At 38.6% G+C, this 17,342-nt stretch overlaps 2 protein-coding genes and 1 long non-coding RNA gene across 4 annotated transcripts in view; 1 reads left to right on the forward strand and 2 right to left on the reverse strand.

Moving 5' to 3' along the window:
- LOC310715726 (vang-like protein 1) overlaps nt 1-8,310 on the forward strand; it is a 78,680-nt gene extending 70,370 nt beyond the window's left edge. The window contains exons 9-10 of one of the 2 annotated variants that reach the window (XM_083522388.1): nt 55-329; nt 8,193-8,310. In XM_083522388.1, coding sequence (XP_083378514.1) covers nt 55-315 — 261 coding nt within the window. In that variant the 3' untranslated portion in view covers nt 316-329; nt 8,193-8,310. Of the gene's footprint in view, nt 1-54; nt 5,368-8,192 lie in introns of those variants that run through there. The other variant, XM_083522387.1, reaches the window with a different exon arrangement.
- On the reverse strand, nt 2,067-6,600 carry LOC310715818. The gene is made up of 2 exons (XR_014530393.1): nt 3,877-6,600; nt 2,067-3,803 (listed from the first exon to the last, which is right to left on the reverse strand). It is a non-coding gene; the product is annotated as an uncharacterized lncRNA (long non-coding RNA).
- On the reverse strand, nt 7,522-16,289 carry LOC310715748 (calsequestrin-2-like). Its single transcript, XM_083522420.1, has 11 exons — nt 15,839-16,289; nt 15,054-15,138; nt 14,855-14,955; nt 13,329-13,440; nt 11,361-11,434; nt 10,978-11,108; nt 10,835-10,880; nt 10,677-10,731; nt 10,438-10,538; nt 10,265-10,339; nt 7,522-8,463 (listed from the first exon to the last, which is right to left on the reverse strand). The coding sequence occupies exons 1-11, from the start codon at nt 16,073-16,075 to the stop codon at nt 8,257-8,259; spliced, it is 1,224 nt and encodes a 407-aa protein (XP_083378546.1). The 5' UTR covers nt 16,076-16,289; the 3' UTR covers nt 7,522-8,256.
- Between the last annotated feature and the right edge of the window lie 1,053 nt (nt 16,290-17,342).

Here is a 17,342-nt window from a genome sequence, read left to right on the forward strand (position 1 = left end):
TGTGTGTGTGTGTGTGTGTGGTTTATTTCAAATTGGACCATATTTTTTGCACAGGCGTTTTTGGAGAGCTACCTGACCCCCGGCCCGACGCTGCAGTACGGACGCGAGCGCTGGTTTGGCCGCCAGTGGACACTCATCAGCGAGGCGTCTGTGAACAGCGGCCTCAAGGACGGCATCGTCTTCCTTCTCAAGTGTGTAGACTTTAGCCTCGTGGTCACCACCAAAAAGATCCCCTACATCCGGCTGTCTGAGGAGTTCATCGACCCCAAATCACACAAGTTTGTCCTGCGGCTGCAGTCGGAGACTTCAGTGTAGACCGGCGGCCTGTGGTATTGTCTCTGTTATCGGTCATTCACTATTTTTTTCTGTTATTTGGGGGTTTTCGCAGTTTTATTATGTTGTTTTATATATTATATATTATATATATATATATATATATATATATATATATATATATATATATATATATATATATATATATATATGTCTGTATACCACATATTTGAATATATTTCCTTTTTATTGTCGAATGTTTTTTGGTTAAACTGAATGGACATGTTGATGTTCACAAAGGACATGCAAAAAATACCATGAGGGATAACATGATATAAGGTAAAATGTCCTTTTTCTAAAAAAAACACACAAAAAAAGAGAGAGAGACAATCCAAGAGAAAAGAGGAATAAATACACTTGTAAGCACCCAGTGGACCACTCCTGACCATGGACAAAACAAGACACATTCTTTCTGCTGTTATTCTGCAGCTCTGACAGACCTGTTCAGTCAATGCACTGTAAATCAGAGCTAAAATTCCTCTGGACCAGAACTCCCAGAATGCTCCTCGAGGTGTAAATGACAGCCTTGTTTTTTCTACTGTAAGTGCAAACTAACTCTTGGTGCTCTTTCAAAAAGATGTGGTTTGTATTTCTGCTGAAGATGATCATACGCATCATAATCACGTTTTTTTTTTTTGTTTTGTTTTGTTTGCGACCTCTCTTTTCCCCACACATGCACAATGTACAGATGTGAAGTTTAGGTTTGTATCTATTGGAGTGTATTCAGACAAGTTTTCTATTCAGCCGGTCACAATATATGATTGTAGGTGGTGTGGTGAAAGGAGCGGGTTTGTTTGGTCAGCTTTTAGTTTGATTTGAGTGTGGTGTGAGTTTTAAGTCTGAGATTTCGAATAAAATCCAAAGCTTGGTGTCCAGTGCTGCAAAATCAGGAAGGGGTCTCAAAACCAGGTTAGTTCTGAGTTCAGAAATGATAATACATCATTCACCCTGACTCCTTAAAAGATCATTGACCAGCATTTACAGTCTGATTGAATCATATTGTTGTCTATCAGCATTATCACTGAATTGAGTTCAGATTCAAGAGACATATTATCAAAGGGATACCAGGATTCATATTATTGAAGAGGAACCAAACCGCTAACAATCTGCACCATGGACTTCAGAGACATTCCGACTGACATCAGGAGCAGAGACAGCCAGCTCCTGCTCACTCTCCACTAACTGTCGATGTTAAACATATAGCCAAAGATAAGGACATGACCTGATTTTCTTTATGTGTTTAATAGAGTTTATCGTACGGTTTTTAAAAAAGCACTTAACATGATTGTAGAGGTTATGACTAAACACTAATCACCATGAACTCCATTCAAAAAGTGGTCACTGATAAACAGGGGAAATATAAAATGGAGTCAATATCAAATTCCAGTGCGTTTAATGCATTGTTTGTATAACGTGTTATTCAATGCAGCGTCATGCAATGTGTTATCGGTGGAACAGTGTGAAGAATTCTTGGGATGATAACCATAAAGCGGTTTCTGGTATAAATCGAATATTTATATACACACTGCCGTTCCTTTGTAACCCAGTAGCTATGTTACAGCATTCGATATTCAGATAGAAACATTCATCCCGCTTCATCACTAATGAATACATTTTCCCGTAACAGCAAATCCAAATTATTTCGTTTTTTCTTTCTTTTCTTCTTTTTTTTTTTTTTTTTTACAACACTGTGATCTATTTATATTTTTCTTTTTAAAATAAATACAAACGTGAAAAACAATACAGATGTTACCCGAGCTGAAAAGTTACAGCTGTACAACTGACTGTTATAAAACACTGAAACCGGAGACTCCTTCCGAAAAAGTCTAAGCATCTCCTTAGGAAAAAACTGAGTAGATCGGTTATTACACGCATTTGAAAAAAATCTGTTTATGAAACACCTCTGTAATACTGTGCGAACTGTTCCTATAGCGTCGCTAATGTATTCGATTAAATACAGCCTGTGATTTCTTATTGTCATTGTTATAGAAAATGATTTAAATGACCGATCCGTCACAAGAACTCATCAGGACGTCAGCACATTTATGAATTGAGCACATACTGTAGCAAGAGGGAAGGACCGAGATTTACTCAAATTCTCTAATTTGGAAAATATTCAGATCCTGAAATATTCTTGCCGCCTTTTCAGTGTATCCAAATGAGCTGTTTTTTTGTTGTGTTGTGGTTTAAAGGGATTCACTTCTTCACTTAATACTGGAGTGATTGCATTTGCTGATTACTGAAGCTTCAGCATTGGAATCTGGAAAACGGTGTGTTATTGATTATTCATGAAGCACAACACGTTATTTTGTTCAGATCACTGTTACTGCATGAGTTAATGCCCTTCTTTTGCATAGTTACTGGGTTATTAAAACTGGAGTCACACTTTCTTCTGAAACCTGCGGAGAGGTTTGTGGACACCTGATTATCAGATTCATACGTGCATTCTAAACAGCCCATTCCATATTTCGTCCTTATTTGCTGTTATAAAAAACTTTCACTCTTCTGGGAAGATGTTCCACTAGATTTCTGTGGAGATTTGTGCTCATTCACACACAAGGGCATCAGTATAGTCAGATACTGATGTAGGGTAAAGATCCCTGGGGTGCAGTCAGCGTCCAAATTCATCTTCAATAACAGGCCACTCAAAATTTTCCACTTCAACCTAGTAAATCCATATGTTCATGGAACTGGGTTTGTGCACAGGAGCACTGACGTGCTGAAACAGGTTTGAGTCTCCTAGTTCAATTGAAGTGAAAATTGATTGCCCCATCCAGAGTCTCCAGCGTTGTGGTAACAGTTTGAGAAAGCACCACATATGGGTGGAAAAGTCAGGTGTTCCAATGTTTATATCTATTATATGACACGGCAACTTTTTTAGATGCTGATGTTGTTTATTTTTAAACCTGTGTTGTATACAGCAGGATGTTGTGAGACCTCTGTAATCAGTGTTGCCTTCAATTTGTATTTTCTGAAGAGGTCATGTGGTGATGTATCGATCTTTAATTGGTCTTCACATGAAATGAATTTGCAGGTCAGAATACACTAAACTTGATCTATAAAGTGCATTGTCATGAGAAGCTTCTCAAACAGGAGTCAGTGGAACGAATAGTGTAGTGTGACTACAGCAGCTTACAGAACTGTACCGTAACATGTTGCCCACAACATGATCAGTTTACTGAGGAGGCGACTAAACAGACTGTTACCATGTTTTCTGTACTGTAATTAGGCTGCTCTATTTTATAGAGTATTGTGTAGCAAAAGGCCACACTTCACATTGATATTAGTGTACTATCATCCTTACATACTGTTTACACCCCTGTTTTTTATCATCACATGTTTTAATAACTAATGCTGCTTTCACACAAGGCGTTTTTCTTTCCTAGTAGCCCAAACAATATGGACGCTCCAACCGTAACATGGCTGTTATGCTTCTGCTTCTCTAACTATTCGGAGAGTCAAAGATTGCCCTGAACATTTAAATCACTATGCATTTATTTCATTATTAAAGAGCAGAATACATTTTTATCCATTTATAGTTACAGTTAATGTTATAAAACATCGAGGAAACAAGGCCTCAGGTTTCATTTTGTCACATAAATTAAAACGGTAGTAAAAAAAAATGGAAAACATTCCCTCAGAGACCCTCTTTCTTATTTTCAAGCCTGTTCTGAGCAACTGTGCTTTTTAATCGGATCGTGTCGGCGAGTGAGCACTGTACAAGACCCTGTGTAAAAGCTAAAGCGTATAAGAATGAGTATGTTAATAGAAACTTGAAATTCTGTGTTAATACATGAACATACAAAGATTCAAGATTTCAGGCACTTAGTCCTCCTGATTCGTTTGCACTCGTTTGCGATAAATAAATGAATTTGGCCGTGTTACAGTTGCATTAAAAACACTGTGGCCAAAACGGAGTGGACACATGCTGGAAGCGGATAATTGTACGTCTTTGTATGCTGTAACTGTGAATTTTCCCCATCACTGGAACTAAGAAGTCCAAACCTCTTCCAGCATGACAAAGCCCCTTTGCAGGAAGACATGCTATGCCAAGGTTAAAGTGGTTTCCTCTGGGTGTTTTGCACAGATCCCTGACCTCAACCCCACCGAACACCTTTGACTGTACACCAGGCTTTCCAAGTTGTGACTTCAAATCCCAGCACCACCAAACTGCCACAAACTGGCACAAGGCCCTGAACCCTCAACTGCATCAATGAGATCATTGTAAATCATCTCTGCCAAATACCATAACTATCTAATATCTAATCTAATAGCATAAGAAGTGTGATTGATCAGGTGTTCACATACATTTGGCAATATATCTAATGTGGGTGAAGGTGATCTGAAACGAATTGGCACAGAACTGAGAAAATCTCAGTCCAGATCCTTTGAATCATGCTGCCATATTACTTGCAGCATTCTGACTTACTATTGAGAACGTGCCATAAATGTGTGCTAGCAATCAAGGAAAAAACAACACCAAGTGTGAAAGCAGCTTTCAGCGAATACCATGTGAAGCCTCAAAGAATAATTTCTACAATAACCTGCCCTTAAAAAACAGACATTAACGTTCTCTCGGAGAGATCACTGAAAGCATCGGCCTCCAGCTGGCCTGCTTAATTATTAATTATATCTCCTAATGTCATATTGATTTTTCTCATTTCCTCCTCAGTGAATTTTTTTCCAGCCACTAAAAGAAACTGTGCGAATGTTTTTTTTTGTAGCAGCAACCGATCCTTCTTTGCAAAAAACAAGCATTTTTTTTATATATGATTTTAATGATCACTGGTGTACTTTGTAAGAACCTCTCTCACAATGTGACTGTGCCTCTGGTTTTAACACGGTGTGCTTGTATTTATATTGTATATGTGCATATGAAGTCATTCCTACTAAAAAAAACAACACTTCAGTCACAGCTGACACGCTTCACCCCGTTGCTTTGAAAGCCAACATTTATATACCTGATGCTACATTGTAATAAATGTTTCGAAGCTCACAACACGCATTTGTATGAAATAAACATTTGTATGAACAGCAGGGTTTTAGTGGGTTTTCTTTATCAGTGCGGTCCGAGTTTGAACGAGTCACGCTGGCGTATTAATTTATAGCTATTTAAATAAATTCGCTATAGAAATAAACTTGACTTGACTATTTAACAAACACATCGATACGTGTTCACTGTCTGACCTTTGACTGGGATTGATGGGACGATGTTTTTGCACTAGTTTTTGGTGTGTGCTTGTGGAGATTTGTGCTCATTTAACCACCAGAGTGTTGCTAAAGTCAGGTACTGATGTATCTGAGGCAGTGGTGGATGCAGTAAACAAACCATGTACTGTACTTGAGTTAAAGTAGAGATACACTCGGTCCAATATTACACTGGGTGAAGTGCTCCCTTAAGTAAACTTTCACTTGAGTAAAATGTACTTAAGTATCCAAAGTATTATGATTTATTACGGCTGTAATGTTCCTATTATCATTTTATCACAAGACTCTTGAGTTTATGTGAAAAGACTCTGTTACTCTCAGCACAATAATCTATTAATACAATGATATTAATGAGTCAAACACTAATTGATATCTATTCAAATGATCATGAGCCCAAAACCAAAAGAGTCGTGCAAATAAAACCACGGTTATTTGTTTATTCCTCTCAAAATGTTCTGCTTGCTGCTGAACTGATGCTCAACTGTATGTTTGTGCTAAATAGATACTACCAAGCTGCAATGAAAAACAAATTCAAAGCAAAGTGCGTGCTTTACCCTGATTGGTGGATTGCTGCGTGTTCAACAAGTTTTTATTTGCGCATAATTGAAAAGAAACAGCTGATTTCACAAAATGTATTTGAGTAAAAAGTAAGTTATTTGAAATGTAATGAAGTCAAAGTAAAAGCCCTGGAGTGCAGTCAGCGTTCCCATTCATCCCATAGGTGTTCAATAGGGTTGAGGTCAGATCTCTATAGCAGGCAACTCAAGATATTTCAATCCTTTTTCTTCTTCTTCTTTTTCTTCTTCTTCTTCTTTCAGCTGCTCCCATTAGGGGTCGCCACAGCATCCGTCTCCATACCCCCCTGTCCTCTACATCTGACTCTTTCAAACCAACTACCTGCATGTCTTCCTTCACCACATCCATAACATCCATCCTTGGTCTTCCTCTTTATCTCCTTCCTGGTGGCTCCATCCTCAGCATTCTCCTACCGATATACTCCATGTCCCTCCTCTGCACATGTCCAAACCATCTCAATCTCCCCTCCCTCACCTTGTCTCCAAAACGTTCAACATGCGCCATCTCTCTAATAAACTCATTTCTGTCCATCCTCGTCACTCCCAACGAAAACCTCAACATCTTCAGCTCTGCTACCTCCAGCTCCACCTCCTGTCTTTTACTCAATGCCACTGTCTCTAATCCATACAACATCGCAGGTCTCACCACAGTCCTATAAACTTTCCCTTTCACTCTCGCAGATACTCTTCTATCACAAATCACTCCTGCTATCACTCTTCTCCACTCACTTCACCCTGCCTGCACTCTTTTCTTCACTTCTCTAACACACTCTCCATTACTTTGCACTGTTGAACCCAGGTACCTGAACTCCTCCACCTTCTCCACCTCTTCTCTCTGCAATCACACCACACCACTCCACTGCCCTCCCTCTCATTCACACACATGTATCAAGATTTTTCAATCTAAATAATGTAAATCATATCTCCATGTAGCTGGCTTTGTGCACAGGAGCATTGTCATGCTGGAACATGTTTTGGTCTCCTGATTCAATAAATGAAAAATGTAATGCTATCAAATTCAAAGATGTTTTTTATCATTGTGTTCCACTGTAGTAACAGTTTGGGAAAGAACCACATACAGTACGTCTGAAAAAGTCAGACGTCTCAATATGATGTGTTATTATTTAGACCTGAGGTACAGTTTTTTTTATTCTAAAACTCGTAAAATCAGTGCATCAGCCTCAGTGTGAGATCAACCATTCCCAAAGACTTCATCATACAGTTGATTAGTCGCACGCCTGGCTTTCATGCCATAAATTAGAGACGGGAGGATATTTATGAGGAGATAATGGTGTGTAATTCAGTGCAAAATCTTGTATGAATCATCTTCATCCCCTTTACTTATGCACAGTTAAAGGTTTCTACGGAAGTAGAGATCAAGGATGAGATTCCCACTGCAAAGATCTGCTTTCAGCCCACAGCTTTAATATTATGTTAACATGAAGCTTTTTAGAGGACAGAGTGCATGGAGCATCTAATCACTAGCAGATACCTAATTATAAAAGCCCTGTAGAGATGTTGAAAGCAAGCCTCTCTCACACACACACACACACACACACCAAGACACACACACACTGTTATACTACACGGTGTATTGCTTTATCGGGGTTTTTCTATTTCCAACGAAGAGTTGCTAAGGCTTTTTTGTAAGTGTGTGTTTGTGTGTGTGAGAGAGCATGCTTTACAAAACTACAGATTTTATAAACAAAAAAAAACCCAAAAGCCAAACGATTTCTTTTAGGCATTTGAAATTAGTGTTAGTTTAGATCTAGGTATTAATAGTCAGTACCAAGTTCTTCACAAGGATCTTCAGTATATAGTCGACTTTTTAAATCCTGTTTACATGAAGCATTTTTGAAAGAAGTAGTAGATCTGATACGTCTAACTGATCAGAGTCTAAATTAACAAACATAAACATTTTTAAATATTCTACATTCCCTACAAAACATATAATATAAGTGTATAATATTGTCTCATAAATCATTAATTGTCAGCGGAACTGTATTGTAATTATTGTATTAATTGTTCCTATTATTATTACCTTTAATGAGTGATTTTATTCTACTTGGATTCTAGAAATACTGCAACAGATGTATAAAATCTACTAAGTTGAACTAATCATCAGTGATATATCTGGCAATCAATCGTCATCGTCTTCATTGTCGTCATCACTGTCATCATCATCGTCGTGTTCGCCGTCATCATCATCATCATTTATATCGTCTTCATCAAGGTCATCATCTTCTGTGTTGATCTTCCCTGAGAGGACATCCTCGATCCAGTCCTCCAGCTCCTCAGCAGTGGGCAGAGCCTCGTCGTTACCCATCATCAGCCACACACTGTCTGCCTGTGACACACAAACACACACACAAACACACACACACACAGTTTGATACACAATTCTGAAATAACAAATTTGCTCAATATTTAATTAATGATATTCATTTATATCTAGTCATCTATATTTTAATATTGTCATTTTTTAATTCACACCAATGTAAGTGTGATTTTGTCAGGGAACCACCAGCCACGCCTCCCTCCAAGGCTCTAACTCTCACTCAGCCTCACCCTGCTCTAATCACCTACACCTGTTCCCCATTACCTTTCCCTTTTATAAGGTCCCGATTCCACCTCACTCACGGTCGGATCTACTTGTTGCCATGAGAGATCTACCAGACTTCCTACCACTAGTATTCCCTGTACTTCCATGCTCCTGGCTCCGCTTCAGCAGAAGCACTCAAGATAGGTTTGCCTTTAACTGTTCCCATTGGTGATCTTTCCTAGACTACCCGCATTATGGATTCTACCCGCTCTCCAGTTTGTACATCTCCTCAAGCCTTTGCCTTGTATATGTTCAGACTAAATAAAGACAAGGTGTTTAACCATACTCTGGTTTCCGACTCTTGGTCTATCTGTGACAGATTTAAAAAAAGAATAGCAACAAATATAAATTAGATGCAGCTTACTGGTAAGTGGCGCTATGGTGAGCTATTTTTAGAAAATAATTATTTTTTGTGGTGTCCCCTGGTTTACACATTCAACAAACCATTCAAAACGAAAAAATAATTAATCTTATTGGTAGAAAGTTACTCATTATTTTGAATTTAGTGACAGACTGTGGATTTCTGTTACAATTGAGTTTTTAGGAAACACGTTTTCTAACAGTTGTAGCAATCACCTATAAGGTACATATGAACTGAAAAGGTGGGAAAATGTTCATGTCAGCTGCAAGGATTTCTAGTGTAACTATATTATGTCCCTAAATTTATAGATTAAAGGTATTCTTAGTATGTGACCTAGTGAACCAGATAAAAACTTTAAAGAACTTCAGAACTCTGGATAAGGACATCTTCCAAATGCCATAAAAGCCAATTTCTGTTACTTGTTGACCGGGAATAAACACCAACTGAAAAGCAACACATTACAATTTTAAAAGTAGACTCCATTCAATTGTACCCTGAATGGACAAAGGTTTGTGTGTGGACACCTGACCATAAGATATAAATGTGTTTTCAACATCCTATTCCACATTTAGTTCCCATTTGCTGTTATAATAGCCTCCATTTTTCTAGGAAGATGTTCTGCTAGATGTTAGAGTGTGGTTGTGGAGATTTGTTCTCAGCCACGAGGGTGTTAAGAAAGTCAGGTACTGGTGTAGGGATGAGGAGACCTAAAGTGCAGTTAGCATTCTAATTCAACCGAAAGGTGTTCAATAGGGTTGAGGTCAGAGATCTAGAGAAGGCCATTCAAGAGTTGGGTATGTGCACAGAAGCATTGGTATGTTCAAATTTGTTTGGCCTCCAAATTCTTGTGAAGGGGAAGAATAATGCTATCACATTCAAAAACATTTAATGCAATTGTGTAACTTCAATTTTGTAATAAAGGCTTGTTGTATGTATAATATGTGGAAGAACGACACATGGCTAGAAAAGTGAGGTTTTCCAATACTTTTGTCCATCTCAAACAATGTTCACAAAACAATCTGAGTTTGGGTTTATGGTAGATGTTTGGGTTTATAGTAGCCATGATATCCAGGAGAACCAACCTAAAAAAAATATTCCTTCTTGAGAAATGTCATATTCAGGCATCATGTGTAACTAATGCATCATTTGTATCATGATGAGTCAGCAGAACTGAAGCCAACCTACATCTGTCACGTTGACCACGCCAATCTGAGGTCTGAACAGGTCCACTTTAAAGGTCTTTTCCCAGTAGGCAGTCAACTGTGTGGAGAACAGAAGCAGTCAAAACTCTGGCACATTTGCACTAGTTTTAAAAACATGGACTGCTACTGGGTTGCCAAAGCTTTTAGACATCTCACCAAGGGGAAGTCATCAGGGTCAATCCACATGATACTCAGATCTGGGTTCTTGGTGTTGTCTCTGGCAACATCTTTTAGTATCTCCAAAAATTCATACCCATCTAAAATAAAGAAATATTGGAACGTATTTGAAAGATACTGCCTGCTGAATTTAAGTTCAGTGTCAGATGAAAAGATGTCTCTCCATAATCCTGACAATTGTTTATTTTCTCAGTCATTAAAAAATAGAGCTAATAAACCTGGATCCTCTTCCTCAGCGAAAGCCACAATGTGAATCCCATCCATGTCGTCCTCCTATAAACAGTAGAGTAGAATGTAAATTTCTACGAATAAAATTTTTTTTAAAAAAGAGTATTTTTGGTGACAATCTGAATTTCTAAATTTATGTTCTTCTCACCCAGGTTTCAAACATGTCCTCTGCACGTAGTTTCCTAAGAGTTGGTCTGAGCGGAATGGATTAAATAAACCGAAATATCTGTTATATTAGAAACATTACTGATTTAGTTTCATTGATAAATAATAGTTAAAAATATCTCTTACCTCCGGTGTTGATTGACAAAGTCCACTATCTCGTCCTCTGAATTGGGTTTGCCCGGGATGGTGACTGGCTCGTCCATGAACGGCTCGTAGAAATCCACTTCATTCATTTTAAGAGTCAGCTGCTTAGCCACCTGTAGCAGAGCACCATCATTCAGCACTTCCACACACGCACACTCCAGCTTTTATCCTTAATGAAGTGCTCTGTGAGTGTGGAGTCAATTCTCTTTAAATGCAGGCGGTTCAATTCAATTCTAAAGATGAGCTCACCTCAATAGATGTATAGGGTTGTTTTCACAAAAGAAACCTCTCTATTTGAGATCTTGCCTTGCAGAAAATGAATATCCATCTGTTTCATTAGTGCTTTAGAAGGAGCTGCCACTCACCCCTTTGTCACACGTGGCAAAAAACTTCACGTAGGGCTGAAAACGCTCCGCCGCCCCCTGAAAAGCTTTGTAGTCTGGAAAAAAAGGGGAAGCTTTGGATGAGAAAGGCAGGGAAAAAGTGACAGCCGGAGAACCAGAAAGGCCAGTGCACCCTCATTTTCCAATCCATCAGAAAGTGATAATGTGGAAAACTGGAAGCAGTTATATGCTGTCACAAGCCCACATGTGTAAGGCTGTCATAACAATACAAGGGAAGGTCACAGCAAAGGCCTCTTCAATCTCCTCTACTTGAAATGGGATTTTTAATAAAGGCTCCGGAGCAGTCATAAACGAGATTAAATTTCTCCTCACGCCTTACAGTGGAAAAGCTCTATAATGGCTCCTAAACTATACAGTAAAGTGCATGAGAGTCAGATGGATGGATGGATAGATGGATGGATGGATGGATGGATGGATGGATGGATGGATGGATGGATGGATGGATAGATAGATAGATAGATAGATAGATAGATAGATAGATAGATAGATAGATAGATAGATAGATAGACAGACAGACAGACAGACAGACAGACAGACAGACAGACAGACAGACAGACAGACAGACAGACAGACAGACAGACAGACAGACAGAAGAAAGTATTGAGACACCAGACTTTTTCAGCCATGTGGGGTTTTCCCCAAACTTTTACCACAAAGTTGAAGGCAAAAAACAATCTCTTTGGACATTGTCAAATTAAATTTCCCCTTTTCACTTGAACTAGATGGAAGAAACCTGTTCCAGCATTACAATAACTCTGTACACAATGCAATCTCCATTGAGATATGTTTTTTAAGGGTTGGAGTGAAAGATCTTGAGTGGCCTGCTCTAATGCTCTGACCTCAACCCCAGGCATCCTCACCTTACATCAGTACCTGACTTCACTAATGCCCTTGTAGCTAGTAGAAGAGAAGAAGAGTAAAAGAGTGTCCCACACTGTCCTGTTACTGTCTTTTGACTTGCACTGTTTGCACCAGGTGGCACACAATGCACTTTATGTGGCGAGGACAACTTACTTAGTCCTCAGCTCTGCTTTCTGTTATGTCTGTTGTTTAATGTAGCACCAGGGTTCTGAAGGAACAGTGTCTCATTTCACTGTGTACTGCATTATATGGTTGAAATGACAATGAAAGCTTCTTGACTTGACTTGACTTATGGTCAGGTGTCCACAAACCTTCGTCCATATAGTGTAGATATATTGATACATAAGTAAAGAAATGAACAGGAAAACTATAACCAGAGCATCAAAACAGTGAAAGACAACACCTATAAGTGACAAACATGAGACAGAGTGTGATGCAAGGTGAGTTTTTATACAAGTGCTAATTAGCCAAGAATGTGATGTGCCATGAAACATCGAGGTGCAGTGGCTGATGGGTAGTCATAGCTTTAATCTTGACAGACAGAACGACAGTTGCTATTGTGATTCTTTTTTTTTGTTTGTTTTTAACTCAGATCTGTTATTGACAGCTGCTGAAATCTACATTTTATGTTCTGGCTCTCATCTAGAACCATTCTTCCCCAAATGAATAGCTGGAATTACTGAAATTAAAATACTAACAGAATGCTTTACTGCTCTACTCCATATTCTGGGAAAATGATGAAAAAAAGCCTCTCAGCATTACATTTCACTCACTAAAACATTGTTCACACAGTTATCATTGTTTATCTAGATAATTCATATTTACTTACTAATAATTAACTGTAGTTAGATTATAGATTTGAACAAGAATTCACTGTTTTATTACTGTTATAAATCTTTTAGCATTTACCTATGAAATAACTACAGTTACACTAATAGGAAAACACTGTAAATAATGTACTGTATTGTAGGTACAGGACAGATTTGCTGACTGCTTCTTTACAGGAGTGATTCTACAAGTACTCTTTACTACACATGCTATAGCTTGAGTAGGATTTATAAGGCTCACGTTCGGAATCTTTGCCCTTGAAGTAGCCGATAAGACGGATGTCTTCGTCCATCCTCTCAAAAGCACGCAGCTCCATTGGGTTACTGATGAGCTCCACTGCATCCTCTAGAAGCTACAGTTCAAACACACACAGACACACATAAGTGTGTGTGAGAGAAAAGAGGGAGAGAGAGAGAGAGAGAGAGAGAGAGAGAGAGAGAGAGAGAGAGAGAGAGAGAGAGAGAGAGAGAGAGAGAGAGAGAGAGAGAGAGAGAGAGAAGTTTTGCTGGCTTTACAGTCTCATGTTTAATATTAAGGGGTCAGATCACCTAAGGGTCATTTGGGGTCACTTTATTATGTAATACGCTATTTGGACTATAATTATTTCTATTTGTTGGTATAAGCTTTCATCAAGTCAAACTAAGAAGCCATGGACACACAATAATGTATCTGATTTATTTAAAAGTTTGATTGTATATTATAGCCTTAAGAAAATCTGATCATAGAGGGAAACGTATTAGTGCAAATAGGTGTTATTTATGTTTGGCTATTGATGGCCTTCTTCTTCTTCTTTTGGCTGCTCCCATCAGGGGTCGCCACAGCGGATTCATGCTATAAATCTGCAGTTCTCAATTCTAAATCCTAATTCTAATCCTAAATATGCTTAACCCTTAATTGCTAATAAAAACTAGTTAATTACAAATATCTAAACATAAAACCTCCTCCGATACTCATTATTCCTGTTTCACTTCAGCACTTCTTACCTCCAGGACCATCTCCCTCATATGGAACTGGTTCAGGAGGTTCATGGTATAGCAGGTACAGCATGTCATACTTCCTTAGTGCCTTCTTGTAGTTTCTCTCATTAATGTTTAGCACTCGTTCCTTGCCATCAAAGCTCGGGAATTCCAGACCTTCTTCTGCAGAACTTTCAAAGGGGAGAGTCGCCACAGCGGATCATCCGTCTTCATAATCCCGTCCTCTACATCTGCCTCCTTCAAACTAACTACCTGTATGTCTTCCCTCACCACATTCATGAACCTCCTCTTTGGTTCTCCGCTTTTCCTCCTTCCTGGTGGCTCCATCCTGAGCATTCTTCTACTGATATACCCAGTGTCCCTCCCCATGTCCAAACCATCTCAATCACGCCTTTCTCACTTTGTCTCCAAAACGTCCTACATGTGCTGTCCCTCTAATAAACTCGTTTCTAATCCTTTCCATCCTCATCACTCCCAACAAAAACCTCAACATCTTCAGCTCTGCTACCTCCAGCTCCACCTCCTGTCTTTTACTCAATGTCACTGTCTTGGCCTCATTCTTCTCATTCAGGCAGATCTTTACTCAGACTCTGTCAGGTATGTTCACTAAGTCATCTATTTGATCTGAATTTTTTTTTTTTTACTGCATGTTTGGCCAACGCTACATTACATACTATATAAAATATGCTGGGCACCAGTGCGACTGGTACATCTCTAAAGAAATGATGTCCGCTTGCACCCTCTAATGGTGACACCATGAAATAAATAAGGCTGAATTTTTATACTCACATCTAGCAGGAACTCGACCAAAGTGTCTGCAGAGAGCTCTCCATCAAACTCAATCACACGTTCGTCCTTAAAGACATAGATGCTGCCCTCTTCCTCCAACCCTATAAAAAAAATTAAAGATATACAGTGTACATGGAATCGGTCCTGTGAGCATTTTACCTATTTGTCCATCATTTTTGTCACATGGATTCAACCTTACCAAGCTTCTTGGCCACCTTGGCATCCTTATGAGAATCGACCAATCCAAACCCTATATCTCGGTTCTCCAAGATTTGTGCAGCCAGCTATAAATTACAGAAAAAGAGACAAGATGGATAGAAGGCAGAAAACATGTAGACTTATACTATGCAAGTACACAATTTGAAATCACATGCCATATGTTATAGCTAAACAGAAGGTTATTTATAAGCCTCAGCATTAGTCGATGGCAGTCCGGTTTCAGATTGCCAGATTGACTCCAAATGGAATCACTTACTGGATCAATGATGCTTTACCGAATTATGTGGCTTAGATATAAAATGAGAGGAGACCAATATGAGACCCCTAGAGAAGCTTTGGCTCTTTTTTCAGCTTTGGAATCAGGTCAGTACCTCAAAGTTGCACACCAATTATCCAAGACCTAGAAGATGCTGTGGGCAAACTGTTCACATCCTCAACTGTAAAGGCTTTACAAAAGGTATTTGGAGAAGAGTGTTAATTTTATACTGATCTGAGGTCAGTTTGGTGTTAATTTCACTATTATATAAGTTGCCATATAATGCATTGTCCATTAAGGTTGGAATCTAATCAAAAAATAAAAATAAAATAGTGATATTTATTGACAGCTTAAGAAAAATGTTTGACATGCTATAAATCTGCAGTTCTCAATTACTAAATATGCTTAACACTTAATTGCTAATAAAAAACTAGTGAATATCTATCAATATCTAAACATAAAACCTCCTCTGATACTTATTATTCCTGTTTCACTTTAGCACTTCTTACCTCCAGGACCATCTCCCTCATATGAAACTGCTGCTGGAGCTCCCTGTCAGATGGCAGAGGTTCATGGTAAAGCAGGCACAGCATGTCATACTTCCTTAGTGCCTTCTTGTAGTTTCTCTCGTTAATGTTTAGCACTCGTTCCTTGCCATCAAAGCTCGGGAATTCCAGACCTTCTTCTGCAGAACTTTTGAAGGGAAGAGAAAAACAGGAGAGAAGGACAAGCCAGAGAAAAAACATGTTCCAGAGAACAGATTGTCCAAGCAGGAGGAGAAGATGAGGCAACTAAATAAAAATGCAAATCCTAGAGGGACAATAAGCCTGAAAGAGGTCAACTCCTTGACGTAATGGAAAAAAAGTGAAAGAAAAATAAGTCTGTCCCAAACAGCTGTGGTGAAGCTCTAGCATCGAATCTGATCTTAAGTGAAATAAGAATCTGAGGATGTCACTGCTTTGTCAGATAACTAGACAGATCCCACACAAGTAAGTCCATTCTCCTGGGATTGAAAGTCATTTTAGATGGCCCCCTTGTTTCTAGGATAAATATAGATGACGTACTGATGAAAATGGGGACAGTTGCGAGCGCCACTGGGAATCACTGACACCTCAGACATGAGAGGAGATTAAAGTTTGAAGTTGAATATCATGAGCTATGAGCTAGGACTTTTAACAAAACCAATTGATCAGATCTAGCTTTATTTAGAGCAGCAAAGCAAGAGACCAAGGAGTAACCGCCACCATGCTTTAGTGAGAGGTAGTAGTTTATGGTTATGTGCATTGTAGGGATTTGTGCAAAAGTGTTATCAGACCAGAGGATTTTCCATATTTTGTCCAAGTCTCTAACACTGAGCAACACATTGGAAAAAAGTGATTTAGTGTAGCTTGACATTCTTCTCTATGTGGTCAGGCTACTGATGACCTATAAACAGATCTCTAATCTAAACTTCTACATAGTCTTGACTTTTTACTAACGCATGGCATTTTCTTATACTGTGGCATTCACAGGACTACAATGTTAAATACAAATGAATGATCAGGTTAGGTAATACAAGTTTTTTAAATCATAGATAGTAATACAGTAGTGTGTAATGTTTAATACAATAGCAGTAGCATTTTTGTTAGAGTTGTATTGAATGTTTAGTAAAGTGGTATTTAGTATTAGTACTGTAGTGTGAGGTGTTAAGTTCAGTAGTGTGTTATGTTTACTACAGTAGTAAATAATGTTTGGTACAATTGTGTGTGGTGTTTTGTACAGCAGAATTTAATGTTTAGTACAGTAGTTTGTGGTGTTTAGTACAATAGTAAGTTGTTTAGTTAGTTAGTATTGTGTGGTGCTTAGTTCAGTTGTGTGTAGTATTTAGTACAGCAAAGTGTGATGTTTAAGTAGTATGAGGTGTTTGGTTGAGTAGTGTGAGGTGGTTAGTTCAGTATTGTGTGGTGTTTAGTTCAATAGTGAGAGGGGTTTAGTTTATGAATGTAAAGTGTTTGGTTCAGTAGTATGTGTTGT

The sequence above is a fragment of the Silurus aristotelis genome, assembly GCF_946808225.1.
Source record: "Silurus aristotelis genome assembly, chromosome: 20".
NCBI lineage: Eukaryota > Metazoa > Chordata > Actinopteri > Siluriformes > Siluridae > Silurus > Silurus aristotelis.